We start from the raw sequence: 26456 nt of genomic DNA on the forward strand, positions 1-26456 counted from the left end.
ACATTTTCAAGCATTAAAACAAATACTTGTTAAAGCATAGTAAAATAGAGAGTGAAATTATAGCAGCCCTGCTGCTAAGATGAGAAGAAACCCCCAACCGATCACTCAATAACAAGTTGACATTTAGCAGGCTGCAGATTTGCCAGTTAGATATAAAATTTATAAGGAGGACCCAATTCATTCGCATGATGTTATCTTCATCTGGGTGTTTTATTTTGTTAGAAAATAAAAAATAAAAAAAATATCATGTTATCAAGCTAGGGACCTTCGCAAGCCGTACGAGTTTCTCTGTCTCCTCTGTGTTCTGTCTCTTAAGCTGTGACACATTGTCCATGTAAGGTGGAGATATGAAGCTGACATCCGGAACTTGTCAATACAAGCTGGACGAGACGTGTGACATAAAATCTGAGCTGGCTCCAACTATTCACCAATCAAACACAACATTATGACCACCTTCCTAATATTGTGTAGGTCTCCCTTGTGCCTCCTAAATGGCTGTTGTGTCTGTGTCAGGCTAAATCCTTCTGGGATGGCTGCTTCCACTAAGGAGTGTCATTGCTATGGGGTGGGGTTGCCTCGTCTGGTCTAGGTGGGTGGCACATGTCCCGGTTACAACCACACAAATGCCAAGTCCGAGAACATTGAATTGTCACAAGATGGTCAATGTTATTCACTTCTCCTGTCATAATGTTACGCCTGATTGGTTCACAGAGCACACGAGTGCCACGTCCAAATGTTTCCCAGCAGGTGTTCAGTGTCATTTACTTCTCCTGGCAGTGGTTTTGATGTTGTGGCTGATCTTGATGGACACCCCAACGATGACTTGACGACGATGCTGCTGGCTTTACCAACAGAGATGCAGCTTTTGTCACTCGCAGTATGAACGCAGGATTGAGGTTAAGACACACAGAGTCAGCAGTTGTGTTCTAGCCAATGGCAGGGCATCGTGAGAACTTGTGGCCCTAGTCTTTGTGATGTGTCCTGCATTATTGTCTCTAGTCTTATCCTGTCTGCACTGTTGTCAGGTGAAGAACAAAGGACAAAGACGTGGGGAATATGAATATACTGGCAAGGTATAAAGTTACAAAGATGCATACGCGACTAAAAGAAAACATATGAACTTCGCACTCACCTGCCTCTTGTTTTCTGATGTTGTTACAAATAAACACTTTCTCCTTCTTGTATCTTCATGCATCTTTACGAGCACATTAATACAAGATAGTCGAAACACTCTTTCTTACCTTGGACACCTCCTTGTTTTAGTGCTGTGCCTCACTTTACTGCAGTATCTCTTGTCCCCTGCACTAATGTACACCTACTTCTTCTTCCCATCTCAATTAAAGTGTCGGACGAAAGCCTGAAATGTAAATGTACGAGGCGCTTGATGTCGGAAAATGCAGAGGACAATTTAAGCCTTACAGCAGGAAAAACAAATAAATGATAAAACTACTAATTACAAGTGAGCTCTTTATTCTGATTCCTCTTGTTGTTTCCCTTTCTCAGAAGTGGGGGTGAAATACTGGACATAAACAAATCAAGCTGCAAAACGAACTCTCTCAAAAGTAAAGTTGCAAGCTCTCAGACTAGTAGGGAGGTAAGTATGTGTTTTCTCGAGTACAAGTGGAGCTCAATCTCCATTTCTTCCTGGTGCTTTTACGGCTTAACTGCTTTTTTTTCTGTCTCTATTGTAAATCTGATGTGACACTGATTCATTTGTTCCAGCCACCGACTCATTTGACATGTCTTGGTATGCTGATGGGGCAGTTTTGCCGAAGCACGCAAATCAGCTTAAATAGAACTGGTTCAGTCGTAAAGATACAATCTCTCGAAGTAATTTCAGACGGATTTTTCACTTAAATACACAAATTAAGTTAATGAATTAAGACTGGTAGGGGTTGCTTATTGTAATGCCGCCTTCCATTTACCTTCCCCAGTCTGAATTTAACTCATTAACAAGCCTTGTCTTGAAGACAACCGAGCGGGCTCCGAGGCGCTCGGCGGCACCCGGGCAAAGAACAGTGAAATGAACACCAGACTGACACGCGGAGAAAGGGGGGAAGAGAGAGAAACAAAACGCAGTCCACCGGCGCATAAATCCAGGTGCATGATTTATCAGTGCATGCTCTGAAGCGTCTGAAACCGAATTAGTCCTCACCTCTGAGACACAGTCACTTCACCATTCATTTACCTGACGAACCTCAGTCTAGCAGCTCTGCCCTCTCGAGAACACGCGCTGGCGTTTGTTCGGGGCGCGCGAAGGCAGTTGCGCGAGCGCCCACAAACACCACAAACACTTCCACACCAGCCTGCACATGCTCATTTCAGCATCATTAGCTTCAGTTTATATACAGCCTGTAGCGCACTGAGTGGAACAAAGCATGACCGGGTACTGTTTCTGAGCGTCAGCGTCACACCCCCGGCATCTCACCTGATCAAACCTCCAATCCCCTTCACAGCGAAGCTCCCGCACAGTTGCTTAGCACTGTAGCTGCTTTAATACTACATCGCACATGTACAGAGTAATTAAGTAGTGTAACCATGGGTTACTCCAAATCATAGGGTGTATATAGATATGGATAACCTGTACAAGACATTTACAGTTCAGGAATGATTTTGGCACTTCGGACGTCTTTCGTGTCCATTCAGTACCATCAGTGAGGCGCTGGCTCTGACCAAGCTTTGAACTTGACATCATCAGGCCAGAAAACATCTTGTTTTATTTTTAGCGTCTTTGCACTTTCTCTCATGTATCAGCCGCAATCGCATCTTGCAAACTGTGGAGCCCCGCCAAACAAAAACATTTTCATACTTTAATACCAGTTAACTATTTCGTGTCCCATTTTGGAACATCGCCTCTTTTTTTCAGACCGTGCCGGCGCACTGTTTTTGGCCGGCACCATATTTTCAATGTCGGCCATGTCAAACTGGAAAATGCACCACTTGTCTGAAATTCAACCAGTGGGTCATGGGTTAGAGCAGCCAGGGGGTCTCGTTACTTGGACGAACTGCAGGATGCAGCGATGTTTGTCCAATTCAAAATGAACACTGCATGAGCAGCGCTCCTTCGCAGCACATAAATCCGCGTCCATCTCACAGGATGTAAACAATGGAGAAACTACCTACCTCTGTATGATACTTGTTTCATTAGCTGATCTGTAAAGAATTTATCAAAATTCACTTTCCATACGTTTTAACTGTAAGGACTAATTTCTTCAAACATAAGGCAAAATGTCTCCAAAGCCAGCTGGGAAGAAAACAAGACTAGTAATTGGGTGTCCATCACTATAAAATAGTGAGCATCACTATTCATATTTTCAAACTTTATGATCTCATTTTATAGTAAAATGTTTACTTTAGGTCTTCCCATTGTATTATTCAGTTTGGTGTTGACAAGTACTATAAATGTATCACAGAATTACATCTATAAACACAATACTATAAACAGTTTTTTTTTTTTTTTTTTTTTTTTGAGCCAGAAGTGATCATATTTGAACGGGAGGAAGAAGAACAGGAGGAGTACCTAACAATACAATAAGACATTTCTTTATTGACTTGTAGCATTTAATGAGAGGAGTTAACTATTTGTAATATATAGTATACTGTATGAACGAACTGGAATCATTTACTGTATCGTGACATCACACATTAGATTTCTGAGGAGCAAGATGAAGCCTAAAGTGGAGCCCCCCGGTCGCCATGTTGGTTGGCTACCGTGTTAGCTTGGGCTGCTGTGCTACGTGCTAGTAGTCGGCTAATATAGTGGAATTACTTTTCCTTGAATGGTATTACACAAATATCTTTAATGTTTTGAAAAAAAAAAAAAAAACAGTAACTGTTAAAATTCAACTGTATTGGAACTAGATCATTTTTTGGAGCAGCCCTCTAGAGAACACGTGTGGTATTGCACTTTCCGCTGCATCCATCAACTTGACGGCCATGTCTCTCCTCCTGAACAGACTTCATTTATATTTGTCGGTCTAGCTTTGGTGGTTTCCAGCGTTTTGTGTGGCCCTCACTAGATTTGTCGGGATTTATTGAAGAATGTGACTTCTGACACCTGAACGCACAAATGTACATATGAAATTTTTTCCTTGACAGTAAGACAAATCAGTCGTATGGTGTTGCATTAATTCATACCATGTTTAACAATTGCTCAGCGAGAAACCATTCATAACATGTCCCCTTTTGATGCTGTATCAGCTTTAGATTTGCGGCCGTGGCTGAGCAAGTTTATTGGATACATACATTACTGTCAACTGACCTGGTGTGCTTTCAGCTTCCAGCTTCTTCTCCACATGAATAAGCAATATTGCCATGTGAGTCAGAGCCTGCTGGCACTAAGTAAGAAGTATAGTAAACAAGTTTGTGCAGAGAAATAGAGAACGAGGTTTAATGTGCTACCAAATAGAGAATGTTTAGTTTTTTATGTTCAATCATTCAACTAACTGTGGGATCAAATTCTTTAACACTGAAACTGATGGACAACTGAAAAAAACTATTACTTGAAAGGTCTCCAGAGCATTTCATTGACAAATTGATACCTGTCACTGAGTTTTCCAAATTCCCAAAGCTGTTTTAAAAAGCAGTATTAATATCACTGGCTTGTCCGGTGTGTTAAACAGAGAATAAATTCAGCACTATGTGGAGTTATCGGTCTAAACAAATGCCCGCCAGTACTGTTAAACGTGTTATTAAGGTAAGAGCTCAGTAAAATAATATCTATGCATACATCCAGCCAAAGAATGTTCCATTCTCGGTATGATTACCGTGTAAATGATTAATTCAAGTTTGCAAGTCGGCCTTTGAGGCATCGTCCTCCGCTATAGCAGTTGGTATTTTAATTATCACAGTCATTCATCAGTGTCACTGCGACTCCTCAGTAGTACATTAGTGTGGAATTAAAAACATTATTTTTCACAAAACCAATACTGCAGCCGCCCGGTCTTTACCAATTATCCCACAGTGAGTTATACCGCCACGCCAGCACTGACAGTTCTGGCCCGACTAAAATGTTGTCCTCTCAGGTAAGGGAAAGAGGGAAGTTGTAGAGCGTAGAGTAATGGCAGGCGGCGATTGGTTTCCCAAAAGGTTTCTCAATAGAAACCTTCATGCATAAAAGTGCAAGACAGGTGGTTTTCTCTCTGGGGATCGCTGTGTGTGTGCGTGTGTGTGTGTGAGCCTCATCCAGCGGTGAATGGGACTGAGCCGAATAGGATTGAATGGGCTGTAACCGGGGCTGATGGTAGGGTGCTTACGCCAACTTAATGTTTCACCCTCATGTACGCTGCTATCATCAGCACCCGTCCCTTTGATCAATGGCACTGATTGCTCCAATATTATCACCACATATCAGACACACACTCGACAAAAAAAAAAAAAGGTGTACATGTAGACTGCTGCTAAGCTGTGGCGTTTTCTAAATGAGACGGGAAGAAACAACATGCTCTATTTTTGCTTGTTAATGCATGTGTTATTGATGGTATATGCGCAGCTTTAAATTATTGGTTCTCTATTTGTTTACATAAGCAATATTTTGAGTAACACTGGCAATAAATTAAAAAGCAATATATGTGTCATACATCTGGCAAAACTGGAAAAACAAAACAAAAAAAGAAACGGCAATAGCTACATAACACAAGAGAGATGAATGCGTTTTGGAGTATTTGCAGAAATATTAGAGGCAATAAATCAGGGTTAATGGCAGAGGGAAAACACTTCAGAATAAATAATAGCTGGCAAACAGTAACGATGCAGCACACCAAAACAACAGCTTAACTTACTTTCAACTGTGAAAGATCTATACGTGTCAGTGCAACCGCTTCAAAAAACCCTAAAAGACGTAAAAATGATTGGGCGCCAAAAGAAAAATACACTATGGGTAAAAAGTGTGTGCGCGAAAACCCACGCTGACAAAAGACATCTCAACTCTGCCTCTCTTAGTCGAGATTAGTAAACTTGATCCATCAGATTTTCTCACGCTCAAAGTTTGATGAAGTTCCTAAGTTTATATGGAGGCTTCGTGCTTTTTTTCGGGACAGAACAATCCTAAGGCGTAATCCATTTTTTTTTTGTCAGCTTCTTCAAAAGGTAGTTCGTTATGTTCTTGTTGCAAGATAGATTTGTAGCAGCCCCAGTTCAGGAGTGAATTTACAGAATAATTCACAGTGTAAGCTGACCTGAATCCACCCTCTCAGGAAGGAAACTTCTTAAAGCATCACAAAAGAAACGCTGTCAAATTTGTCAAAACACATCCTTACATAGTAGGTTGGTGACTGGTGTTGTAATTACATCCTAATGCGTTTCAGAGTGTGCGAGCAATTTGTTCCAATCCTCATAGTACATGCATTAATGCCAGTGGATGCTTTTAGCTTTTAGTTGTTCTTCTGCCAGTTTTTAACAGTAAAATCTTAATTGGAGAGCAAATTCGGAGAACTTGACTGACAAAGGGGTGTCTGTAAGAAAAGAAAGTGCCAGACGGCTGCAGGTGGTGAAATTTGCTGCCTGCGTGAGAACTGAGCCTGGCTATATTTAACTTGGCAGAACAAATAAAAATAAAAAAAAATAAAAATGCAGCATGAAAAATAATAATAATGTTTCGCTGGAAATGCAACTTTGAACAAAGTGCACTAAACCTCTGTATCCCACTAGGAGGAAAGCAATAAAGCAAAAACAAAAAATGCTCAAAATGAGTATCAGCAAACCTTTTCCCCAAGCCTGTCAACACAAAAATAAATAAATAAATAAATAAACCGTGAAAAAGATGCAATATCTGAGTAGCAACTAACAAAATCCAGAGCGCGATCAGCCTTGGATTTCTATTTTTATGCATATAATTAAAACACAAAAGTCCAATAATAGATTCACTAATTAGCAGCATAGCTATGTGTGCTTCATTATCAGAAACTGGTCTTAAGACACACATGTTTGTCTATAATCTTTTTATAATCCAAACGAAAGAAGCATAATGCCTTTGAACCAGTTCAAAGCTGATACCTAAAAATCTCATGTGGCATATTATTTAGCGCAATTACCACTAACGTCCTTGACCAACATTTCTATCTCACAAAAACTGTCCTGGGAATCAGACGGTCTGGAAACAATGCAAAACGCAACACAAAGACACACGCTGTCCAGCTCCACCATTAGAGATAACCGTGCTAACAGCCCTCATCCGTTTGCTTCCAGGGTTTCGATTTCAGCGATTTCAGCGGTGTGGCCCGGCGCATCAGCGTTCATTCACGACAGGGCCATTCTTGCTCTCTCATCTCCCATCTGTTATCACCTGTAGGTATTCCTCTATACAGCGACAGTGAATGGTGTGGGCCATTAACCCATTAGCTAATGACCACGGGTTGTCAGGCGCCCCACTCAAGTGCTCACTAACACTGTCGTGATGGAGACGTGTTGGCTTGGAGTAAGGGACGTGGGAAATACAGAGAGAGATTACGTCCATATGGTCCCAGGAAAATGAGTGCTAATGGCTCGTTTTGAAATGTTGCGTGCTGTACATAGGACCCATCAGTGCTTGATTAAGATCTTTGGCTGTGATGCTAGATTTGGTACAAACAGACGTAATAAACCTATGATCATTTAGGTCAGGGTGAAAATACGGCTTTAATAAAGATTAGAAGATAACATTTATCTTTTTTTTATTTATTATTCTTAATGAGGGTCCCACACTGGTGTAGTGGTTGACAAGAAGGTTCTGGGTAGATTGGGGATGTTCTCCCTGTGTCTGTGTGGGTTTTCTACAGGTACTCCAGCTACTTTGGAATTCTACATCGACTATAGGTGTGCACGTGAGAGTGAATAATTGTCCGTCTGTCTGTGTTAGCCCTGCGACAGACTGGCGACCTGACCACGGTGTACCCTGCCCAACGACAGCTGGGAAAAGGTTCCAGATTCTCCACGACCCACCAGAGGACATGCAGTTACAGGAAATGAATGAATAATCTTAAATTCGTCTTATATTGCTGTAAAACATTCCCCCTCTAACTCGTTTTTTGAACACATGCAAAATGCAATAGCCACGAAACTCAGCCGAAATCCAGGACCAGGTACAGTATCTTTCTTTACCATAAAAATCTTATTCCAAAGACTATAACAGAAAAATGCTTAGCTACACTCTGCGAGATTTAAGCTAGTGAGACAGATGTATTCAGAACGTTGCTACTAAACATGCACGTGGCGACTGCATCACTGAGAGGCATGGTGAAGATGGAAAGATCCAAAGAATTAAATTTCAGCCAAACAAAGGTGCCCTGTCGGTGCCCTACATTTATTACGGTAGCCAATTGCACTGCTATCGACATTAAAGAGCAGTTTAAATATGTTAAATATGAATAAATATGACAAAATAAATGAAATCATAATTGTCCCTGTTATGTTGTCCCTCATCATCACAGTAAAATAATCCTTCTTTAGTCAATCTACTGCATTAATTCCTCTGTCAACCAGCTGAAAATGTTGTGAACACGTGATTATGCATGAAAAAAAAAAACAAAAAACTGTGATTTACCGCAATACTGTCAGAATTTTAAAATATACCGTGATATACATTTTTGGAAGTACCACCCAGCCCTAGCTAAACCTAATTTATAAATATTTCCCATAATTTAGAAATCAGTTTGAATGTCGTCTATAGTACTACATGAATAAAAAAAAAGGTCAGTACAGAACCTTTATCATCCCAACAACATATACACGCAGACACCCGTAAAGGTCTCCTATTCACTCACCCAGATGTTTCCATCTTGGTGATACGGTTTCCAGTTCCTTCCTGTGTCGCTGTAGAGGAGGCGGTATTGCGTCGTCCAGTCGGAGCTGCTGTAGCGGCCCTGCGTCGCTATGGCGCTCACCTGCTTTCTAGAGCCGAGGTCCACCTGTAGCCACTGGTAGTGATCACTGTCCAGAGGTGACCATCCACCAGCACCTGCGGAGAGGGTAAGAATTATCGTTTGTAGCGGGTGGGACATAAAAGGCTGTCTTTTTCCACAAATACCTACATGCTTTAACATGAAAAACAATGGCTTTGCTCTGGGATGGGTGAACAAATAAATGGTGACAAATAGGAAATGTATTTTTTTAGCAGGCTGTATCCTATTAGTGAAGGATGCTGCTGTTCGGGGTAACCAGCTCTCCAGTCTTAGACAGGCAGAGAAGCAGCATGATACCTCCATAATGACATTTTACAAAGAGAATGCGTCGTTACAAGGTTATAGTCCATCCTATTATTAATGGTCAGTGTCCAGCAGAGAACCCAGACAGGCACCGGCATGGGAGAGGTAATGTTTTATTAAGAGCTTTGCATACAGGGTTAGAGCCTGCTGACTATAAAGATGTTACACAAGAAGGATGAGTGTGCTCTCCTCATTCTGATATAATTATTCACCCTCCAATGCAGCAGGCACCTCAACTGCTGGAGGAATGGCATTAGTATGTGTGACATTTCAGGATGGATTCCTTTTTAATGTCGATATGCAAGACATAATGTGACATTTTCTAAATGCTGGGCTGTCCACTGCCATCCCTATGACTAGAGATATGTCAGGTTTTCACCTCAGACGCAACTCACAATTAGATTGTGAGCAGACCAGGTGGTGAACAAAAAATGACAACCTCCAGACAACTAGTCAGTGACGGTTTTCTGTTATCCAGGTCAGGAAATAGTGTGTCTAAAAATAAGGGCTGGAACTGGAGTCCAGTTGCCTTTGAGAGCTGCATATGGCTACCTCGCTTCAAATTCTCCTTTCCAGCTATGCTTTTGGTTTGATATGTGCAGCACAGAGTGCAGAAAAAAAGTAATATTTCACTCTGCTCGAACATTAATACGTATTTTAAAATTAGTTTCAAACTGGACATTGAGCCTATGGGAAGGATTTGTTTAAAAGATAAAGATGATTTGTCCTCCCCTTTACCTTTTTCATACAGCTTAGAAGGCTGTCAAATATATTTGGAAAGCACACACAATGAAAGTTATTCTCTTCTCGGGTAGATGCATTAAAGTTGGAAAAGATTCCACCAAGGTGATATATTGCTTTGCGGAAAATGACCGTCTCTGAAAACATCAAGAAAGAGTTTCAATGCCATTTTCACATGGCCGTCGCCTTGACAGCTGGAATAGATGGCTGTGTTTGTTTCCTAATCCACTCACTGGCAGAAGGAGTCCTTGTGATAGCCTGAGCCCTCAGAGCTCTGCCTCCACTGCCAGACAAACACTCATGGATCCTCTAAAACTCGCCTCCCTTTGCACCCTCCAGTTATCTTCCTGAGATAGGGTCAAACTCCCCTGAACCTCGCAGGTTAAATGAGCCCCGGGTTAAATGTTGCGGAAACAAAAGAGCAACACAACTGCTAGATAGACGGGGACAAAAAAAGAAAAAAAATAGCTGAAAAGGATCTGCCTGACCTAAATTGTATCTGTCATCATTGTAGTGCTTGTTGGCTGCTGACAGCCCAACCAACGTGTGGAATACAAATCCAAAAAACAGGACTTCAGAAAATGGACATACTTTTGAACTGACTTGCACGCACGCATCGGTCATTGAAGATGTACCAGTGTACCAAAGACCATGTGACAGAATGTGACTGCGAGATGATTATCGGGACGAATGGTGGTGGATGGAGTGTGAGCCGGCCGTGTCACGGCTGCCTCCTTTGATTCTTGACTACTGGCTTTTTCTAAAGGACATATATAAAGATAAGACACTGAGGGGATGAAAGTGCGAATGAGGGAGAGAGTCTGATTTAAAAATGACGGGGGAACAGAGTGGAACAGAAACATGGGGGGGAAAGTGAAAAGCAATAAGACCACGGAAGTGCGAGAATAGCACCCAACGTAGTGGAGGAGACATGAGAGGTGATAGTCATATGATAAAATAGAGGGTGGTTGAAATGTACCCCCCCACCCCCCCCGCCCCAACTGACAAAAATCCTATATCTTATCCAATTACAGAGCCATTACACTCCAGCCCCGGACTTGACAGATAACCAGGCCCATATCAGTGGAAACGTCAATACCTCAAAAACCCGCTGTAGCAAAGCCATTCCCTTGGGGGATAAAACACTATCAGGGGGAGGTGTGGTGAGGGGGGGCTAGACAGGGAGGGGGGTTGAGGAACTGGGTCCGGCAGGGGCAGGGTGGTAGTGATAAGTAAACAGACAACAGAAAATAAAGATTAAGAAGGCAAGCGGAGCAGACAATGGCCGAGGCAGTGTGACGCTTCGAACAAGATCAGAGTATGGGGTGTCGGAAAGAATGACGAGAAGGTGAGTGCGGTGGTGACAAGAGAGTGGAAGGGGGTGGTCGAATGGAAACAAGGGAGATGGATGAGGTGAGGAGAAAAAGGGAGTAATAAGAGAGGATTTTATTGCTGTGGTACGGCGGAAGCCAGAGATGAGATGGGATGAGATGGAAAAAGAAATGCAATGCGGCTAAGGTAAAGGTGATGGAAAAGTGAGGAAACTTGGAGAAAAAGAGATAACCCAAACGCTAACTCTTAATGAGGGGCACCACTGACAGGAACGGTGGCTTCAGATGACACGGAGCAGAAAGCAAAGATTGGAAAAGTCGAGGGCTGAAGAGAGACAGACGAAAGGGAGAACAGAATAGTGTGGAAGAATACATGTGCGATGTGCAGAAGGGGTGGAGACCTCCGTAGCTTCTTCTGAACGCTGAGCTCTCTACATGTGCCGTAGATACGTAGCTCTGTTTCTGCTTCCTCAAACACACTATCTTAATCACATTCATTGTTCCAAGATGTTTCGGCAGTTGCCTCATATCCGATAAAAATATCGTCTCAGTAATGAGACATTCTTTACGCACTGGTGTCAACTTTGCTCACAAAGGAAAAAAGCTATCCTTGCATACCCTTCGTTGTTAACCCCCCTCTCTCTTGTAGGAGCAGCGGAATTGCAGTTTTCCCACTGCTGGCCAGTGAGAGAAACAAAGCAAGCAGTTGGCAAATTTTCACCATTGTTCAAGGCCACTTAAATGGCTGTTGCCGGTTGGTGTAAATCGGATTTCAATCTCCGATACAGGGTTCTCTGCTTCACTGATCAAACTGGATGCATCACAGCAATACTCTGGTGCTACATAAGCAGGTATTCAAACTCACTAACTTAAAAAAAAAAAAAAAAGAAAAGAAAAAACATGGTTTAGGATCACTGTTCTGCATCTATGCCACTTTCCAGATCTGACATGTTTGCAATGGTTTTGGACCTTCAGATCCAATGACCTTACTCCGACTCACACTTCAAGCTCTTTCTGCCACCATCTTTACCCAAATCTACACCCGCCTCCGTTTTGGCATCTATTCTTACTAATGTAATGGATTAGACCAATCAGGCATGACATTATGGTCATTATGTCTGGTAACAGAATGTTGGTAGGGAGTGCCTTTGGGTCCTCCTCTGTGGATCATCCTACAGATCTTTCATGTTTTTTGAGTTGTTGCTCCCATCAAGGAGTGTCATTGCTATGAGGTGGAGGTGTCTGGTCTGGTCTAGGTGGGTGGCACATGTCTAAGTAACATTTCCCAGAAGAATGCTGAATTGTCACAAGATGTTAAATGTTATTAACTTCTCCAGTCAGTAACGTTATGCCTGATCGGCGTACGTCTCCTGTCTACTCCTGCAGGTTTTTGTTTTCTTTCTAGTAAAGTGTCCTGGTGACAATGATTTCGCCGCACATCTTAAAGGCGTCCGAGCACATCCTCACATCCACGTGCCTGAGGACTTCAACAGGAGCTTTAAATGCCATGAGAGAAGATTTATAATATTTATATATTTATAATATTGATAATTATCATGGCATTTATTACATGGACAAATCAGCCTTCAAGTGGTAAAGTCCACCCTTGCAGCCTCAACATCTGTCCGTTTGAATGTGATGCGAAGAGGTAAATGAAAGGACAAGGCGACATTTAGGGAAGAGCAGTTTGAGAGGAAGGAGGGAGTGGAAGGCGTGTTAGGGTTATGGGGTTAACAAAAGGAACAGATGGGAAAGAGAGAAAGATGGATTGAAGTTGAGAGAGGAACTCGGGTTTAAAAGATCAGGGAAGTGATGCATTTGGGAAATATTCTAATAGCTAAAAAAAGGCAACGGGGGAAGAGAGTTGCTCGGGGTGAGAGGTGAGCGGAGGAACAAGGGACACAAATGAAGGGATGGTGTTGATGGAGGAAAGCATAGATCAGAGAGGTGAGGTGGGCAAATGCTGTCAGACTGGGGGTTATGGGAGGATCTGGAAAAAGGAGAGCAGATGAGAGATGAGAGGGGATGGGGGGAGGGGGGGCAGTTTGACAGAGGTTGGGGGGTTGAAGAGTGATAGATCTATATAAAAAAAGGAACAGAGGTGCAGTGAAAGGTGAAGGCCGGAGGGAGAAAAGGGAGAAGCGAGAAAAAGTTGACAATGCTGCCGGTGTCGGCGTAGGAGCGGGAGGTGGAAGGTGAGAGAGTGAGAACGAGCAGACAGGATGCCAGAGGAAAGAAAAAAAAAAGAGGGTAAAAAATGGGAGGAGAGAGGGGAGGGGAGGAGCGTCGAGGGACTGTCACCGTCCCCTCGCCTGTCATACACACAGATGTTCGGGGAGGAGAGAGGGAGCGGGAGGAGGATTGCGGAGAGAACAGGGGCACAGAGAAGGTCACAGAAACTGCCTCTGAGGAAGAGGCGAAGAAAAGGAGGGAGGCAAGTAACACGTAGAGAAAAAGATCAGGAGATTGCTCAGGACAAAGGACGGAGAATAAGTGTGATCCAAGAGTAAGACAGAAAGGATGAGGCGCTGAAAGCAAACCAGATAAAAACGAAAACGCCGCCACGTTGTACATTTTCGTTCGGTGAAGTTGATAAAAGCCCTGAAAGAAAGTCCTGAAACAGAACTGATTCTACCTACAGTGCTAATTTGTTTTCGATGCGTGTCAAGTTCCCGTGGAGTTGTGGAGGAGAGGTATTAGTTTTATTTGTCTGAATGAGATAACTTAACCAAGTAGTTGAAAACAGTTACAGTACTCTCCAGATGTTTTAGGCAGGTGTGAAACAATGGTGTAAACTAAGAATGCTTTTAAAAAATGGAAGTGTTAATAGTTTATTTTTTGTCAACCAACAAAATGCAGGCAATGACCAGAATAGAAATCTAAAATAAATCAATATTTGGTGTAGCCACCCTTTGCCTTCAAGACAGCATCAGTTCTTCTAGGTACTTGCACACAGTCTTTGATGAAACTCAGCTGGTAGGTTGTTCCAAACATCTTGGAGAACAAACCACAGATCTTCTGTGGATGTAGGCTTCCTCAAACCCTTCTGTTTCTTCATGTAATCCCAGACACACTCCATGACATTGAGATCAGGTCTCTGTGGGGGCCATGCCATCTCTTCTAGGACTTCTTTACGCTGAAGATAGTTCTTAATGGCCTTGACTGTATGTTTGGGGTTTTTGGATTGATGCAGAATAAATTTGGGACCAATCACACTCCTTCCTGATGGGACTGCATGATGGATAAGTATTTGCCTGTATTTCTCAGCGCTGAGGACACCATTAATCCTGACCAAATCCCCAAATCCATTTGCAGAAATGCAGCCCCAAACTTGCAGGGAACCTGCACCATGCTTCACTGTTTCCTGCAGACACTCATTATTGTACTGCTGCCCAGCCCTTCGGTGAACAAACTGCCGTCTGCTACAGCCAAATATTTCAGATTTTGACTCATCAGTCCAGAGCACCTGCTGCCATATTTCTGCACCCTAGTTCGTGTTCCTGTTTTCATCTATAGTTGAGTCTCTTGGCCTTGTTTCCATGTCAGAGGCAAGGATTTTTTGGCTGCGTCTTCCATGAAGAGCACTTCTGGCCAGACTTCTCTGGACAGTAGATGGGTGTACCTGGGTGCCACTGGTTTCTGCCAGTTCTGAGCTGATGGCTCTGCTGGACATCTTCCCATTTTGAAGGAAAATAAGCTTGATGTGTTTTTCATCTGACCATCTCTACAGAGATTAATTCTGAAAATAATTAAGAGTCATAGCCACACCCAATGAGACGGATCAAATTGTCTTTAATCCAGATTTAGAAAAAAAAGTAGAAAATCCAATCAGATTTCTCACACTAGGGAAATTTGCTAGTATTGACAATGTGACTTAGCAATTATCAATCCATCCTGCAATCGATTCAATTCTCTGCCTACACTGAGAACACCTCAATCTCACAAACCTACTGTATCCTCATAATGCGTCCGACTTGTGATGAGTTGTTGGGGCAACACTGACACTGTTATTTCTGACAAAGCTGTGTGTGAGAAATCAGATTAATCTGCCTCCTGAAAGCTACCTGGTGAAAATGTCCCAGTGCAGTTCTCTTCAGATAAAGGGAGCCGACAGTGGCTGAAAAGAATCGGCTGGAGTTCTTCCAAGCTTGCAAAACAAGGTTTGAGCTATCTGCGATGACACAGATAACCCGACCCGTGTGTTGTAGTGGACCCGTGAGCAGGCACAGGTGGAACCGCAGTTTTTCTTTATCAATTCTGCATCTGTAGAGTACAACCAACGTGATCCCACAAAGCAAACCAATAACAATAAACATGAAACACAAGTCACTAAAGTCATCATGGGGATTTATCCAAAGAAAAAGAACTGGTAGAAGGAAAAGCAGCGGAACATAACGGAGAGAAACTCCAACCACAAGGTGCCCTTTGGGGCCTACTGGCAAACATGGCAGCTTTTCAAAACTGCCAACCAATGCAATCTGTGTGGATTTTTTTTTTTTTTTTTTTTACTTGTATCACATCGCAATTCAAACAGTTCAAGCAACCCTGGGCTATGTGTCATTAGAGCAAACCACAAGCTAAGATATGAAAGCTCCCTTTGGCTGCTTTGAACCTCGAATCAAACGGCGTTCCGCTGCCTCAGTAAGTCTCACCACCATCTCTTCTGTCCTCCGTTCATCTGTGGTCGGGCTGTCAAGTTGGAAGTATGTTGACTCCCTTCTCTGTTTCTTTTTTTCTTTTTTCGTTTTTTTTTTCCTCCATTAACGGATGATCAGAGCTCACAGAACTAGACTAGAAGTTACCAGTTTGTACCGCGCTCGTGGAGAGTAAATGTGAAACCCCAGAAATGGAAGTGCACGCGCGGAGATGATGGTGATGACAAAGATCATTTTAACGTCTACGGCCCAGCAGGGAAATAGAAAAATATGTGGTTAATTCAATGGTCTGACTGCGTAAATGGCTTCTCCAGTAATTATCAGAGTCAGAGGAGGGGAGTGAACGGTGGAGAAAAAGAGAAAGAGCGGGCCGACAAAAAGCAAATGGGGGAGGATTGTGTGGTGAATGCAGAGCGAGAAATATAGATTTCGAAAATGCAGAATGGCTTTAAAGGGAAAGGCCAGAGCTGTGAGACGAGGCACAACATCCAAACAAACATGACAGTGGCGAGGCAGAGCATCAAACAAGGGAACGTCTCTCCTCCGTCTCACTGTCGGTGTGGAGGAATGCGTGGGAAGGCGTCTGCACAGGACGAGAGTTTGTTTTAACGCTTTTTACAGCTTTGTGTGCGCCTTTATGTTCGCGAGCGCCGGTACTTGACGGAACGCGTGCCAAGTGTATTTATCAAAGTCGCCGCTTTTTGAAACCAAAACCACATTAACACAAAGTGCAACGTCTCAATTAATTAAGACGCCGGGCCGCCGGAAAAAGGAAGCGGGGAGAAAACAGCTGGTTAGCCCTCTGCTCGCACTCCATCTTTCTGTCACGGAGGAAAGGGAGCGGATGGTGACGGAGTAATTTAATTAGGAGGGGGGCCGCCATTATCGGCGGATGACTGCAATGGCTGGAGACATCAAACAATGTTTGCAAGATGACAGAAACTGAAAAGCAATGCATGAAAGGGGACTAGGAGTCTGCTTAATTATGCAGCAAGTGGGAGCACAGCTGCACTGCACTTGTGGCGTTCCTTGTTTAAATAAAGAGTGATAAAATTAATTTACAAAGTTTGGGGAAAAACTTGGGGGAAGCGTGTATCGCGGTGAGAATGTGCAAGTGCGAGGAGAAAAGATAGATAATGAGGTCTGAGGTAAAGGAAAGAGGACAGGCCAAGAAAATGCACCATCTAGAGTGCGACTGTAGAAAATGGAAAGGGTACGGAGGGAAGGCCAGATGGAGAAGGGTGGGGGGGGTTGCCATGACGCCATGGAGGGCAGAGGAAGATGAGGCAGAGCAGAGAGGACGACAGGAGGAGAGAGATAAGAAGAAAAAGATGGAGAAAAGGAAAATTGAATATAAGGATCAGTGGCCACGTGTTGATGATTAGCGTCCCAATCTCACGCTTGGCCACGGCAGAACATGCTCAAACGGCTATGGAGATATTCACGCACGCAGTTTACCCCGTCCTCTTTCACTTTCCTCACAGCAAGCATCCGTTGTTCTCTTTGTCCGTTTTGCTCTGTCCAAGGCCTAAATTCTTCCTTTACCTCCTCTCGTTCAATGGCGACTGAGATAATGAGCTGTACCAACAAAGGCATTTCACACTTCTCTGAAACCACAACGAAGAAAACTGAAGACAAATGTCAGGAGATACGCAACTTCTACCAAAATTATCAGGCATCCAGGTCTTATCTCCTCTCACGTTTATCAACCGTTCCTCGCCGCCGCCGGCCCTTCGATCTTCAGCTCGGTGTGCTCTTTCACCGCTTTAGCGTCTTCACACTCATCTGAGAGCCCTCCTTCCCATCTTTCCGCACTCATGTCTATTTCTCCCTTTTGCCTTCACACCCTCCACGGGGCATGCGACTTTGGCTGGCAGCACCGTACGGAAACTTGTTTGAGGTGCAGATCACAGCTCGCGCGCTTGCTATCTGCAACTGCTGCGTACTTATTTGGAACCCATCCCTTTTTTTTTTTTTTTGGTTGAAAGTTAAAATAGAGTTCCTCGAACCCGTTCCTGGCACATGGCCCCACGTTTTAAGGCCAAAAATTCCCCTGGCCACCGAAGAGAAAGAGCTGTCATGTGAATATGCGTATGAGAGTTTTTTTTTTTTTTTTTTGTACGAACGGGGACGGGAAGTCATTTCATTACTCAGGCATATTACTCAGCCCATAAGGACAGTTGTATAATGTCCTCGGTGACTCTGGAGGAGCTTTGCCAAGTCTAAGAAAATTAGAGAAGTTGAGCGCGGACACTACGAATTTGAAAAAACTTTTTCCAGTGGGGAGCTGGGAGTAAGTAAAGTGTGGGCGTTTATTGGGTTAACGAGGTCTAAAGAAAAAGAGTAGTTAGTTGAGTCAGACAGGAGCAGACAGGAAATGCAGGAGCTTGATGCGTACTACGGAATTATATATTTCATTCAGGGTCAGGCATTTTTAAAGGGTAATCCGCATATAATGATTAATATTTCTAAACTGTTTAACATTTTATCAAACCCATATTCAGTCTTAAAAGTGCTCTGCGACTTTCCTCGAACATGTGCAACCCCATGTGGTTGAAGAGATCTTTTAGTGCATTTAATAAGCTGCTATTAATTTCCTTCTCTCTCTCTCTGCGTCTCTCTTCCTCCATCCTTTTAGAGCAAATGGTTCTGGCTGCAGCGGAAGTAAGCTCACCTTCCCCTCTGTGTCACACCCCTGAGACAGACACTGTCCCGAACATGGACTGGCACTAGACAGAGACACAGTGAGGGGGTTGGATAATGTACATGTTGGAAAGAGGAGAAGAGGCGAGCGATGGTATGAGGAGGTGGGGTGAGCAGAGCAGGGCAGACGGTGATGATTGGAAGGAAGAGGGAAGAGAAGATGATGAATGTGAAAATTGGAAGGCACATGTGTGGAAAAAAAAAAAAAGAAGGAGAGGAGGCAGGAGAAAATGAGATATTAGGACATTTCGCCTCGCCACACCAGGGAAAGCAAAGGTGAAATTAACGATGGCTGAGTTCTGGTATGTGCAGTAAACCATGATGCTGAAGCCGCACGCACAACACCAGGACCTCCCCTAAGTGGAGCGCTACCATCATTAATTGAAGTTTCCCTGCCGCCACGAGTCAAAATCTCTGCTGTGAAAAGGTCTAAGGTCCCTGCCTTTAAAACCCAGGGGGAGACATGTCGGCTTGATTTATCCAACAGCAAAAATAATAGCGGAAACAAAAAAAAAATAATAAAAAAAACAAGTAAAAAGACATCTGGCTCATAGCATTGATGACCTACAGCAACTGAGCTAAAAAGTCTTAAATATGTTGCCGTGCAGTGCAGTCGTAATGTCATGCATAAATTATGTGTTTTTGCAGACAAAGACGAAACACTTTTAGTGTTGTAATGACTGGTATTCTGGTTACGGCTACGGCAGCCAGACAGAATGTATTTACTGAGTCTCCTCTTCTCCAGGCAAACGCACTCCCTTAAAATACAAACAGTAACCCACAGCGAACTAATATAATTTGTCATCTCATCACCCACACATGCACACACTGAGGCTTGCTCATATTACTGACAGCGGTAAGATGAACAAGCAGTGTCGGAGCTGGTCCAGGGTCCTGGTGACTGGCTGGCGTACAGAGCACTGCTGCCTGCTGGCAAATGGCATCATTTTACCTCCATGTCACACACACACACACACACACACTCACATACGCACACTCACATACGCACACAGAGAGAAGTGCACTTAGGACTGGGTATACGTACAGACGCACACACACCCGGCACACACGTCTAAATCTCTAATAGCTGTCAGCATTCACAACCCAATGTGCTTAGCTTAATATGAGTAGTGTGTCCCATTGATTTTGTGCCTCCCCTGTTCCGTAGCGTGGGGAGATTGGAGTAGATCGGCTTATCAGCGCACACTCATGCCACTGACGGCATGTTCGCCTTGCCAGATGCTTGCAGGGATCCATCGGCGCAGTACGTGTAAATGTGGGGTATCGTCTTGTGTTTGTCAGCGCAAGTATGTTGGAAAGGCTTTTTAAAGAAAGAAAAGCGGGGATGTTTAATTTGCGGACTTGACATGTTGTGTTTCTGTGAGCGTGAATCATACCGGGGCTTAATTGGTTGTGTACTTGCTTTCTAATTATAAAAATGTGCAGTATGCAAATCTATTGTGATTGTTAGTTTGAATGTACTGTATGTGCGAGTGTGGGTTTGCATGTGCAGGTCTGTATTTAAGACCGAGTAGGTGACTAAGGCGTTCCAGTTGCTGTGCCAGCTTATCATACTATAATGTCTGGTTTCACTCGTTAGTTTCTGCAAACCTGTGTTTTTCAAATGTAGAGCAGGAGCCACCTCTATTGGTTGCAAAACGTAGTCTGATTGTACAGAAGTCTGGGAAAATGACCTCACTTCACACTTTATTTATCACCTCGGTAAACATTTTCCTCGCGGGTTTACGAACGCTATCAGAACTTACAAGTCAGCACGATTCAGTATTATGTTGACTTTGTAAATTATGGACCCATTTAAAGTAAAATAGATGACAAAGCAGGCCATGGTTGAGGGCATGACTTCATGCACATTGTGAGTGACAAGTTGCTACTGAATAGGCATGCTGACTCTCTTCAGAATAATAGTCTATGTCCAAGAAGTCTATAGACCCCTTCATGGCCTACGTCACTGTGACGTCACGATTTTAGCTGGAGGCAGAACAGAGGGAAGCTTAAGGCGAACACTGTCACTTTCCACCATGGAAATGTTGTCTTGCTGTATTTTTGGCTGGCAAAACCAAATCTTCAAGTTCCATCACGTAAATCGTGACTGAAATGATATTAATCATTGTTTGAGGGATTCTTGTTACACGTTAATGCTAATGCTAACCACTAGCTAATGCAATGTTAGCTGCGTGTTTCAGGCGTGTCCAAAGAGAAGTTGCATTTACTACGTTACCACTTAATTCTTGTAATATCTTTGTAGGAGAAGCCTCACTTGATAGAGACAGACCAAATTTGGTCCCCTCTGTGTCCTCCTTTGGTCAAATTGTCCATCCAGTGAGCGAGAGTGTATGGGTCGGTGAATGTGGCCCCATCAGTCAACTTTTTAAAATAACATTCATGATCTTGGAGAGTGAGTGGTATTAGTATGTTCTCTAAAATATGTGTTTTCCTCATCCATGTTTGCCAAAAAAACAAACAGTCCATTGAAATATGCTAACCACAGTTTAAAGTGTTGCATCCGGTTAAGCCCCACCCCTCACAAAATGTCACACTGTTTACAAACCGTGAAGGGGTCTATTCTACTTGGACATGTACTACTATTACTACTTTGACTATCTCGTAAATGTGCATCACATCTATGAATTGTATAACCTGTATCGTGTCCGACTCACGTGGCGCCTACACAGTTGAGAACATTTAAACTTGTTGTGTCTGCATTGTTCTGTAATCACTCAGGTGCAGGTCTGAGCAGAAACATGTAAGTAGAAATACATTTTGGACCAGTCACTGTTGGGATTGTTTGGTAACATTTGTGAGGAGGTGCCCATCATGCTATGGCGTACGCACGGTGTAATTAGCAGCAGGAGCATAAATCTAGTCAACCTGTGCTCTTTATCTCAGTGGTGGCCTGTCTGCTGTGTAGTCTGGATCCAGATCACACACACACACAAAAAAAATATGGTGATATGTGAGAAAAAACTAGGTTTCACAGCTAGATCATGTTGAGCCACTAGTTGCATCTCATTGATTTTGTGCCTCCGCTGTTCCATAACACTGTGAGTCTGGAGAAGATTGGCTTGTCAGCGCATACTCATGCCACGGACGGCATACTTTGCTGCCAAATGTAGCTGGGTGTATGTAAATGCGAGTCAAAAATGACAAGTGGTGAAGGAGGGAAAGGGCTGAAGGGCTGAGTGCTGCTTATTTTAGCAGTAAGATTATTCAGCGCGAACAACAGAAGCGGTACAATATGTCTGGGTTTGTCCCAGCTACTCCGATGCATGACTGCATTTTTAGATCTTGGAGGTCAGCCACATTAACAATTACTTAGTTTGTTTAATGATGATTAAATTATACCTTTTAAGCGTTGAGCAAATTTGCACTGACAGAAAATTCAAAAGTCCAAAAGACATGCTGAACTAAATCTAATAAATCTTAATAAACACATTTCTTTTGGACGTAGCTTGTGTATGTGAAATTATTACTGAATCCATGGAGCTGGAGCATTGCATGTTCCCCAGCGACCTCCATCCTTCTGTCACTTCAGTCAGTGACAAGCAGGTCTCAGTTTGTGTATTTGTCTCTCTCTGTTGGGTGTCATTATTAAAGGGAGAGCAGTCCCGTCTCCTCCCTTAGCAGTGATTCTATGGATGTGATTAAACGCATCAGATTGCCTCGCCTTTATTTGCCGGCCCTGAGCTCTGTCGCCTCTTCTGTACTGTCACTACATTATGGGGAGAAAAAATAAATAAATAATTAGTATGAATTATTAATTGTATAAACACGGACAAGCGTAATTGTCAGTCCCTATCTCTCTTTGCTGCAGAGGGATGTGGAAATGAGCGTTGCTCTGAGCCCCTGAGATAATGATTGAAGCTGAGAGAGGGTCAGCATGAGCCGGGGAGAAATGTAAAGAAGAAACGAGGGAGAGGGCGAGAGGAGCTGTCCGTGACGCTCTGCCAAACCTTGAGCATTTATCTCACAGTGTGGCCTCTGTAAATCTGTCGTAAAAATGTATGTACATGTACCTGATTTGGATACTTATTTTTTCCTCTGTGTGCGTATGCAAATCCCCCATTCACATTCATTTTGGGTTCGCTGTGTGTGTGCATGTGTGTGTGTCTACCTCCTCTCCTGTTGAGCTTGGCATATCCAGGTGCGTAGCCATTGGAGAAGACAGATGAGCTGGTGAAGGCCGTGTGAGGCAGTGGAGAGGCCAGGGCTTCATCGCACTTCTCTGTGGAGGGAGAAAGAGGATGTGAAGACAGGAAGAGAGAGAAATAGAACAGGAGAGGAGAGTTGGGTGGGGGAAGAATGGCAGGAAGGGGGAGAAAAGAGAAAATTATGGAGATAAGTTTAATTAACATTAAGCTGAAAATACCGTAGTTGAATTTGAATATACATTTATCTACACCGTGGGGAGTCCGTGAATCAGGTCCAAGCAAATCTCAAATAATAATTAAAAGTGATTCCAGGACAAAACCTCAACTCAGTTATGTATTTTTCAAGCTGTTCGCAGGTCAATAAGTAAGTCAGGCCAGTCTGACTTAACCAACAAAGAGCACCCAAGACATTGTTGAGCTCACTGGCAGTCTCAAGAGAGCAGGGGAAGAAAAAAGAAATAAAAACAACCCAACGTAACAAACACTCTGGCCTTGAAAGGTAATGCAAATTCAAACTGGAGTAAAAACAGTATAAAATTAGCCAACTGCTTAAAACAAACCGTTCAGAGTTAGATCATGTTTTCCCTTCAGATCTGAAACACCTGAATGAAACATATTATCATTTCCAATGGAACCTAAGAAAAAGGTTCTTGTGTAGCTGGGCTAAATGCTATAAAACAAAACTATAAATTACCTTTATATTGACTCAACTGGCACAATTATGAGCATACACCTTTACAATTTATCATAATCTGTAATGTGAACACAACTGTTACCAAAGTGGGATTTTGGGTCTTCCTAAATTCACTTTAAATGTGAATGTCTGTTATACACACATATTAGGACATATTTCAAGGCATTTTCTGCGGCACACAACAGCGGATGTAAACATGCACATGTGAGTCCGAGAACACCTTTGGCCCTTTGCTGGATGAACTCTGACTTGGAGAAGATGAGGTAAATAGTCACTGAGAGCAGCGCTGTAGTGCAGCTCAGTCTGGCTGACCTCGAAGTCAACCCACAAGTGCAAGCCAGCAAGAAAGCCAGCCACCGTGGCAGCATATGTATGAGACGCACAAACAAAGAGAATCTCAAATGAGACAACGGCATGAATATATATTCCTCACGTACACACAGTCATTAACTCCATTCCCTTCCTCTCTCTCTCTCAACTGCCCATTTCACTCACTTCGCGCGCGCACAAACACACTCGCGTCTTCCAGTACATTAGGTTTCACACAGAGAGAAATTGTGAATGGTCTGTCAGGCCAGGTAGAGGCAGTCAATAGCTCTTTGTCATGTCCAGCTGTGTGAGCGGGTTTGTTTGAGTGTGTACGAGGGGGAAAGAAAAAAACTGAATTGGAAGAAAGAGGATTGTTTCTGTTTGTGCCCTATTTTTGTGTGTGTGCACCGTGTGCATGTCTACAGTAAAGCGTAAACAGTAAAGTCAAAACCATGGTAGTTTTATAGACTGTTGACTTGTTTGACATATGACTTTGTGTTACAGAGTGGCTCAGAGGAAAATAAAAATAATTATATATATATAAAAAAAAAATGATCCTGGTCTGTGCGTGTTTGCATTTCTGTTTGGAAGGTGAAACGCTCTCCAAGGTCCACCCTTCCCTGTGCTGTCTGCTTTGCCAGGGGATATACACACACACAGACACCAAGGTTCTTCTTTATATACATATAAAAAAAAAAAGATATGAGACCTCGTATTCACGTATTCACCTCACGCTGGAATATTAGTAAAAATCCACTACCAACCATTAGGGAGGTGACACGATGCACACCAGCGGGAGCTGCCTGAAAAAATGCTCATTTCAACGTTCCCTTCTGATTTACGAAATGATCTCCGTGTCACGCAAACCGCCGAAGTTCCTTTAAAAGGACTCGCGCGAGCCGATGTCACCGGTCGCGAGTCGTGCCAGCGCACCAAGTGATGTGTCCCTGCTTATCTTCTCCTGCAGCTGTGCCACAGGTGCGCCTCTCACGCCGCAGCATCTGGTCATGAAATTACATGAAATCTCTGGGTCACGCTCAAGTGTCTCAGAAATTATTCCAACACCTTAATTAATGAAAACAAGGCCCTCTGTCTCCCATACATTAAAAAGCTTTCAGACACATGGGCACCCATATATTAACCATGCACCGACCCACACGGGAACACAAACACATGCGGCCGCACAAGGGCTCATATTATTTCACACGTGCAAACGCAGTTCCTTTCGCCGCAGCTCCCGTCTCAGGAGCGTTTCTGTAGGTTTCTCAGCAATGGCTTCTTCTAGCTTCCTTTATGAGTCACGCGCAGAACCAACCGACTAGAGGCTGGAAGGGTGGAATGAATGGGACGGGGAAGTTAATGGAGAGAAAGTGGATTTTAAAAGGATGGAGGTGTGGTGGAAAAGAGAGAGAATTTCCTCAGTGCCTCCAGTTATTTCCTTGGGGTCCTCTTAACTCTCTTGTGAAGGGGGAAAAAAAAAGAACAGTGCATCAGAATATAAAAATTGATACAAGTAATCAATCTGTTAACGGCCCCGGCTGATAAAATAGCGTATCTCTTAATGGCTTATGTGTAAAAGACATGGATGAAAATGAGTTTCGCCCGCAATACCAGAACACACCCGGCAATTATTGCACAGACCTCTTGAAACTAAGGTTTAGCAGCCTTTAAATGCGATAATGGCAACCCCTCCGGAGGCAGCATTAGAATATTACTGTCTATGTTTACAAAATGAGTGATTATATTTAATTATATTTTGCCCTCGTGCAGCTTGAACTGATTTCACCATTACTGTGCATGTGAAATAAGTACCGTGGGCCACATTGGTTGACACCAGCCAATCTGAAACATCTGCATGGCTTTAATTAAGGTGGTCAGTTAAGCTGCCAGCATCCTACCCTCCATTCCACTTATGTCTGTGCAGCTCATTGGCATGCTGCCGCTATTAATTGTGCATATTCTGTCCCTTCTGCTTCTGCGTTCTTAACAAATCCTTATATGATTGAATCTCTTAACATGCACATTCTGCATGTATGAATTCAACACTTAAATCATATGCATGTTGGCTTCTGCTCCGTAAATTACACTCTAATGACTGCAATTTGACTTGATGCCAAATCCTACGCAAGCATTTAAATTCATGATGCAATTGCAATGATCATAAAATGTTTTATTTTAAGGTTAAATGATGCACAAGGGCTATTTATAATTCATATTCTCACATTACTCATGGACAATATCAGGGGCTTAACTGCTTCCAATCCCCAGCAATTTACTGTTTTAGTACAATTCTGTATTGTGTAAAAGTAGCTAAACTGATACAGATGGAGCACTTTGATATTTCACGGCGCAGTTTTTATTTTTTTTACGCGGTATTTGTTGCACTCTCCAGCACATCGATATCTGGCTCAACAACGCTTTTTAGAAAATGAAGGTATTCTTAATGTAAATCATTCCTTGGAAAATGGTTAAAAAAAAAAGTGATGACTCATCCTGCACTATAGGGCACAGACTAATTTTGCATCCAATGAAACGTTTTGTGTATTTTTTATGTTGATCCCTCCCCCGGCTTCTCTCCTTCACCAGCAAATCAAATGCAAAATGATGGGAAGTGTCTGCTCAGGTTAGTGTACCTCAGAATAGACTGCTTCTGGCAAGGTGGACTGCCTTCCTTC

The 26456-nt window shown here is 43.1% G+C and overlaps 1 protein-coding gene across 2 annotated transcripts in view; it reads right to left on the reverse strand.

Annotated features, from left to right (window-relative positions):
- The window catches only part of cntnap2a (contactin associated protein 2a), a 319293-nt gene that overhangs the window by 165853 nt on the left and 126984 nt on the right, over positions 1-26456 (reverse strand). For both annotated transcript variants that reach the window (XM_047568711.1, XM_047568712.1), the window contains exons 2-3: positions 22742-22852; positions 8739-8932 (exon numbers count right to left, since the gene is read on the reverse strand). In XM_047568711.1, coding sequence (XP_047424667.1) covers positions 8739-8932; positions 22742-22852 — 305 coding nt within the window. The remainder of the gene's footprint in view (positions 1-8738; positions 8933-22741; positions 22853-26456) is intronic.

Source organism: Mugil cephalus, chromosome 18 (genome assembly GCF_022458985.1).
Source record: "Mugil cephalus isolate CIBA_MC_2020 chromosome 18, CIBA_Mcephalus_1.1, whole genome shotgun sequence".
In the NCBI taxonomy this organism is placed as follows: Eukaryota; Metazoa; Chordata; class Actinopteri; order Mugiliformes; family Mugilidae; genus Mugil; species Mugil cephalus.